The sequence below is a fragment of the Kryptolebias marmoratus genome, linkage group LG11 (genome assembly GCF_001649575.2).
Source record: "Kryptolebias marmoratus isolate JLee-2015 linkage group LG11, ASM164957v2, whole genome shotgun sequence".
In the NCBI taxonomy this organism is placed as follows: domain Eukaryota; kingdom Metazoa; phylum Chordata; class Actinopteri; order Cyprinodontiformes; family Rivulidae; genus Kryptolebias; species Kryptolebias marmoratus.
Window position 1 is genome coordinate 12,724,506 of NC_051440.1, and position 7,250 is coordinate 12,731,755.

The following is a 7,250-nucleotide window of genomic DNA, read 5'->3' on the forward strand; positions in this document are numbered from 1 at the left end:
ATCCATAGTTTTAGGTGCCATCAAGATTTGGAGTGTAGGACTTACGGTTTAGGAGTTATTTGCAAAAACGCATTGTCCTTTGTTATAGCGCCCCTTAGGTATGGGACGATATGATTTTTTTTGTCTGAGTAGCGGTAGGCGTTTTCTATCAGGCTGCCTGGTTGGCTTTTCTCCAGCTGTTTCTCGTTTTTCTGGCCAACGCAATTTACCGGAGAAGAAGAATATTAACAAATTTTGAAAAATCGGTACAAAAACAATAGGGTTCCCTGCTCCGCTGGGAGCAGGCGAACGGCCATGCCTTGAATTGGCCGCCCGCTTGCTTCCGCGGGCTTGGAACCCTAATGACCCCAAATGAAATAAACAGAGGTTGACACACCTTCCCCTGAGCCTCCTTCAGTTGTTTCTCTGCTCCTGCTTGTTTCACGTTGGCTTCACGCACCATCTTATGAGCTTCCTGTTTAAAAGAAGGAAAAAGGACAGAAACATTATTGATCTGGCAACCCTACAAGGCAGACTGATTTATGGAACCACAAGAAAAGCATACACACACACACACACACACACACACACACACACACACACGTTGAACAATCAAACTCGGCTGAGTAGCTGCAGCTGAAGCCAGTCAAGTACAAAACAAAACTCAACCACCAGGAAAAAAATAAAGCAACTAAAAGAGAAAAACTTTGATTTTATTGTTACTTTTATTGATAATATATTTTCAGTTAGCTGGGATATGCTTAGCCCTATATCCTACTTTACACTAATTGGGTTTCTTGGCTGAGTTTAGGTGTTTTCCTCTCAGATATTGATGATCTTGTAATGCTGGCAGGAACTAAGCACTCAGTGAAGCACCTTCCAAGATGGCAGCACAAATTCTCGCCTTGTCGTTAGCGTAGACCAAACTGCTGTTGGCCATTCCAGTGTGTTTCTATTTAATGGTGACGGCTGTCTTATGTTTTTTATTTATTGTCATTTCTTTAGTTAATGTGTCAAGATATTTTAGAGTCCACATCTGTCAGTTGTTGTTTCCTCTTCTTCTTCGGAGGCTTTTTACTGCATTTACACAAACACGATTTAATGTTTGCACAAGTTTAATCACCCGTCTCCTTTCTGCCGTGTTGTGCAACATTCTGTCATGTTAAGATGCAGCACAGGAAAAGAGATTTAAAGCAGAAATTACTCTGTTCTCAGTGTCAGCTCATGGTGAGAGTCTGCTCTGTGGTGTAAACTGCAGCTGAGTTTTATTATTCAGGATATTTATCTACATCAGCACAGAGCAGAAGTGTCCAAATGAAGCCCGTTTATTTCCCACCTGTAATTTGATAGATCTGATGTTGGTTTCAGCATTTAGTATTAAGGTTTTTGTACCGACCTAATGACCTGTACGGCTGTAAGGATAACCCTGCACGTCCGAGTGATACGTGATTATTTGCTAACAGAACTTTTACAGCGTCGATCCTCGGCGGCGGTCAAACCCTTATGAATTCATGCTGACCTCAAACAGGCTGGCAGTGAGCTCCTCCAGCTCCTGCTCCAGCTGATTCCTGACTTGCGACAGACGCTCGCACTCCTTATCCTTCAGTTTCAGTTCCTTAGGAGAAAAAAAAAAAAAACGGCACACACACGCACATTTTGTTAGGAAGAAAGTTTGACTCGTCAGCTCCCCCACTTCCTGTTCCATCTTTTGTGTCTACGTGCGCAAGAATAAAGTGGGCCACAACACACTTTCTTCGCCGCGTCCAGCTGGTCCCTCAGGATCTCAGAGCCCTTTTCTCTTATTTCTTTCTCTTTAATCTCCAGCGAGGAGCTGCGGAGCCGGGAGAGCTCGCCATGGCGTCTGCCTGAGGCCGGCCCGACCTGGCCTCCTCCCTCCACTCTGGACTCCGGCTCCGGATCCAGATCTACCAACCTTCGCAAGGAAACAAAACACAAAAACAATTACACAAGTCGAAACACTGACATACTGTACACCTCAGGTGCTGTCAGGTTGTTGCTGATAATGTTCAAGATTAAAAACCTTTAAAAAGACCTTCAGACGTGTTGAAGAACCGTCCCTTTGGGAACAACACGAAGACATCAGAGCCTGTTTAAAACTTCTGCACAGCCCTGCAGCTACACATTTCTAACTTGCACGACCTAATTCAGCCGTCTTGCGTCAAAAGAGGTGACTTTATGTGCGCTGGGACGTTTGGGGCAGCTGCAGTTTCTGAATTTTAAACTCATTTTCCACCGTGTTTGCCGTTTAGAACCAGAGGTTTTCGCCAAGGATGGATTTTGTGGAACGGACACGTTTTCTGATTCCTAACTGATTTTGAAAGCTTTCCTATAAAAAGAAAAACGAACACTGGCTGTTTACGCGGCCCCGAGCAGCTGGTATTTCTGCCTTATGACTCGCAGCTTGTGACAGAACGCAATCAATCCAACAATAAAAACAGGGAGCCTCGTAAAAAACGCAGCCCGTCAGACAGACGGCACAATATTTTACCACGAGTCCTGCAGCTAAAAAACACACCAGAACGAATCAAACAGAAAGCCTCTGCGTCAGCTGCCGGTCGGGGGGGTATTTGGTTTCCTTCAGGTTTTACCTGTCCGATGGTGCCGCTTTGTCAGCTTTTCAAAATAAAACGACAAGGTCTGGGACACCTTTGAGCTTTATTTTGTTGGGCTGAATCATCAACCACACAGCTAACACTAAACCTCTCACCCTGCGTTCTTGCACTGTCAGCCGAAGCCACAAGATGCCATTTTACAGCTCGGCCGTGTATTTTTAGAAGGAGAGACATGAAATCATGGTGTCAAGTGAGCTAATTACAGGTAAACGTGTTAGAAATATGAATATTTGAACATACAGCAGTAAGGTAAGAACTACGGAGTCAACGGCTAAAAAAAAATTTCCAAGGTGGATTTGTTTTTGTTTTAATAAAGGGAATTTACATGGATGGGGGGGGGGCTTAACACGCATCTATAAAAGGTTAGTCCGGTTCCAGCTTCAGCTTCCAGGTTCCTGCTGGATGTCTAGTTTTTCTTTCTTCTACGGTAGATGTGCTGAACGAAGCAACACCTGTCTGGAAAAACAACTCTGTGCATTATCGCCACCTTGTGGTGACATTAGCAGCAGTATTTAATCAAAACACCAGGAGCATATTTACTGCAAAATGAGTCACAATGAGGGATCTTTTCAGGTCCCAGTTGTTTCCAAATCCTCCATCTCAACAGCTTCTAAATGTTATTAAAATGTTAATTATCAAGTGTTGGTTGGAAAACTTGATTTTTAATTCATCTGGAATGACACCATTGTTAAATTCAGCCTGAAAAGGCAACCGAAAAGAGCTTCATAATGACGCCAAACATCACATGGCAGCCGGCAGAGAAAAAAAAACGGTCGATTTCAACGAAAATTAAAAAGATTACCATTAAAAGGGATTATTTCTGAAGACCTAACTGGTAGGAAACTGATTTAAAAAGGCAGATTAGGAAGAATATATGATATTTTAGTGACTGGGCTCACTAAATGGAGTCTTTGTGGACTCATTTTTACGCAAATCTCAAGTACGGCACAGGTCACGTATACTTCAACGCAGGAGGTCCCCAACCAAACCAGATCATAGATCATACCAAACAAGAACTTAAATGAAAAAAAATAAATATAAATATTTTCAATTATACTGGTCTGAAGGGTATTTTATTTTGAAAAAAGCTGCCTCCTTCCTGTACACGACTCGGTTGCAATTATTGTCATGTACTTAGCAAATCTGAGGCTACCCCCAGCAGAAATAAATAAGAAAAACAACTTTTTACTTGGAAAGTTATGTTGTTTGGAACCGGTCCACGACGCAAGATAAGGCTGCTTTCACGACTGTTTAACAATAAATAAAAATCACTGTCCATCTGTAGGTTTTAGAGGTTTTCACTTCCTTTTCAGCCGCTAATGTATCAGACATAATCGGCACTTCCGGTTCGGACCAGAGAGGGACCGCGGACCACAACTTGAAACCCTCTGGCACAAAGAAACTCGACGTTTAATTTCTATTAAAGCTTTTTTTTAAAAAAAAAAAAAAAAAAAAACTAAAAACCGCCGTCGTTGCTCCTTTTGCCTCTGGGTTTCTGGTTGAAGTCCGGCGCGGGTCAGTCCGATAAATGAAGCTTGTCTTACCCCGGCGGAGTCCAGGCCCCGCGGATCGAACCCTGCTCCTCCTGACCCGGGGGTGTCTGCTCGGCTCTCGGCCTCCTCCTCCTCTTCACTTCTCCTCACTTCTCCTCGGCTGGTGGCGCCGGGGCGAGCCAACACTAGCCCGGTTTCAGTGAAACTAATCCCAGGTGTTTTCAAATCACGGCGGAGGAACGCGGCGCTGACGTAAACAACAACAAAAGCAACAAAAACAACAAGAAGAGGAGCGGACACTGACACAGAGGGACAGAAACTGGGTTGACAGCATCCCACGGACTCCGGTCAGAGCCCCCGTTTGCTTATTTCTTCACAAAAAAAGAGACTTTCTCCTGTTTCTGCCCTCCTCTCCGGGTCACGTGACTGTTCCTCCACTCCCAGACTGAGACCAGAAACTCCGACTGCTGTCAGACTATTTACGGAATATAAGCGTCTACAATCAAACTAAAGCTGCTAACCTCTCTCCGACCCCGCACTCAGCAAACTTTAAACAGGAGTTTCTGAATTTTACCACAGATCTGCTGCGCAAAGAGTGGATTTAATCATTTTAAGCTTTAAAAATGAGGCATAAGCCTCAAAAGTCATCATGATACTAAAGGACCAAGAATGAACCGATCCTAAGAAACAATCTGCAAAAAACAAACAAAAAACTGCAGAATAAAGGAGCTGAAATGAGCTGAAGGAGCTGAAACTGAATTGTTAAAGTTAAAATGACCAGAACAGCTAAAACTAGCAGAACAGTAGCTAAAAGCTAAAATTAGTTAAACAGTAACTAAAACCTTAAATTAGCAGAACAGCAACTATAAGCTAAAATAACAAACCAGTAGCTAAAACATTGAATTAGCAGAACAATAAGTAAAATCTAAAATGAGCAAAACAGCGGCTAAAAGCTAAAATTAATTAAACAGTAGCTAAAACCTTAAATTAGCAGAACAGTAACTAAAGGCTAAAATGAGCAAAACTGTGGTAAAAAAGCTAAAATAACAAAACAGTATCTAAAAGCTAAAACTAGCAAAACAGTAGCTAAAAGCTACAATTAATTAAACAATAGCTAAAACTTTAAATTAGCAGAACAGTAACTAAAAGCCAAAATGAGGAAAAATAGTATTTAAAAGCTAAAATAACAAAACAGTAGCTAAAAAGTTTAAACTTGCAGAACAGTAACTAAAAGCTACAATTAGCAAAACAGTAGTTAAAATTGAAGCACATATGCAGAAGCAGATTTCAAAGCGCACAAAGGGTTTTAAGGATTAGATGTTTTCTGTACATTTTAATGACAAAAACAGTTGTCAAATTAAATGATTCAAAAAGTATAAAAGCTACAAACCCCATAGCTGTGATGTCCCGAACCAGCTGAATGTTTTGATATGTGGATGAATTAAATTAGCTGAAGTAGTTACAGATAAAAAAAAAAACTAATCCTTTGAATTCTGACTCAGCATTCACACGATTTGTCTCACAAGTCCCAGAATTCAGACTTTACCAGATGCAGCACAGTTCAGAGATGAAAGCTACATCTTTCTTGTCTTGATGGACTTTTTTCTTGGTGACCCTTTTCCTAAAAACTTTAAAAAGTCATCAAAGTGTGGCGTAATCGTGCGGGACTAAGTCTGAAAGAACAACAAGAACAGGAACGTTCTGTGTCTGAACTTATTCCCTGATGTCCACAAACCAGCCAGATCATCAAAGATCTGAGTCAGTCTTTATCAGTTTGATATTTTATCCCTCTTAGTCAGCCGTGACGCAGGAATAAACCGGACTGGACTTTAAAGTATCAGAGCAATGGTTGATGTTGCACAAATTATTCTCCCAAGTAGTTACTGTGCAGATAATCACCTTCATCACTGGTCGGGCTGATTGAGGGCTGGTTGCTCCTGATTCATGAGTTCATCCTGCTGAACTGAACCTAAAACCTCGTCTGTCCTCATAAAGACAAACTCCAAACCCAGAACATGTCCTGATATAACGTCTCGTCCCACAGCAGCTTCACCATGATTACATCCAATAAGATAATAAAGCAAATTTTTTTTTAATATCTTGAACAAATTTGTCATCCTTACAGGTGTTATACAAGCATAAATAGATATTTTATCTATTATGTTACATCTTCTTTGCTAAGCTGATGATAGTTTGTGCGTCAGAAGCTGAATATTTTGGGGAATCACTGATAATGTAACCTTTATTTCCTTTGTCGCTCTGACTGAACACTTACTTTCCGACCACACAGCGCTCCCTCGCAGCGACCTGGCTGGTCTCGTGTCTGACCTCCGACGCCACATCAGGAGTCCCGAAGAAGACCGACGAGGAATAAACCGCAAACCCAGACCTCCCCGCTTTGAGGACTTCATACCCCGGGCTCGACGAGGCAGAAGGCGGCGGCGGTGAGGGGGAAATGTGGACCCTGTGAATTCCCTCGAAAGCGTCCATTCCTGTCGGAGCAGAGACCCGTCGGAAGCTGCCACTTTTCCCCAGTGAGGATCCGGCTGTTCATTAAATAGATGATATCTGATAACAGACACCAGGAAGGCAAAGTCACTTTCTGCAGCTTGGAAGCTGCACGAGAACAAAACCCATCCAATCGGAGCTGCGCAGCCTGTCAGGCTGAAGGAATTTCCTTCCTTCTTGGAGATAACAGTGCAAACACAAGTATCAAACTCATGGGGAGTTGGCAAATGTTACACAGAAATACATATCTGCTCACCGAGATGATTATCAGGGATTCCCAGTTGCCACTGCACAAAAATAAATCTGCAAAACAGCAGAAATTCAGCTTAATCTTTGGACTTAAGCTCTCTGCACACTTCACCTTGCTGTGGGTCTCCTGGCTAAACAGGAAGGGTTAATCACTAACCCCTTCTGACCAGGACCAGTGCAGCTGTGCACATTTTTTCCAGTGGAGGGGGGCCTCACACACACAGCTTCACCTGAATCTTAGGAGCTCCTTCACCAACAAAGCAAAACATGGAACTTGCTGCAACTCAGAGGTCCCGAGGTGTTTGCTGGGTACGGTCTAATGTCAGCGGAAGTGTGCAAAAGTCAAACCTGAGCCTTGGACCTGCCTGTTTGTGGCAGCTCCGCGGGG

At 42.8% G+C, this 7,250-nt stretch overlaps 1 protein-coding gene across 1 annotated transcript in view; it reads right to left on the reverse strand.

Moving 5' to 3' along the window:
- rab3il1 (RAB3A interacting protein (rabin3)-like 1) overlaps positions 1–6,632 on the reverse strand; it is a 12,855-nt gene extending 6,223 nt beyond the window's left edge. The window contains 4 exon segments of the mRNA XM_017405933.3: positions 377–454; positions 1,499–1,594; positions 1,729–1,912; positions 6,381–6,632. Of these exon segments, the coding sequence (XP_017261422.1) occupies positions 377–454; positions 1,499–1,594; positions 1,729–1,912; positions 6,381–6,595 (573 nt within the window). The 5' untranslated portion in view covers positions 6,596–6,632.
- Positions 6,633–7,250: the final 618 nt, after the last annotated feature.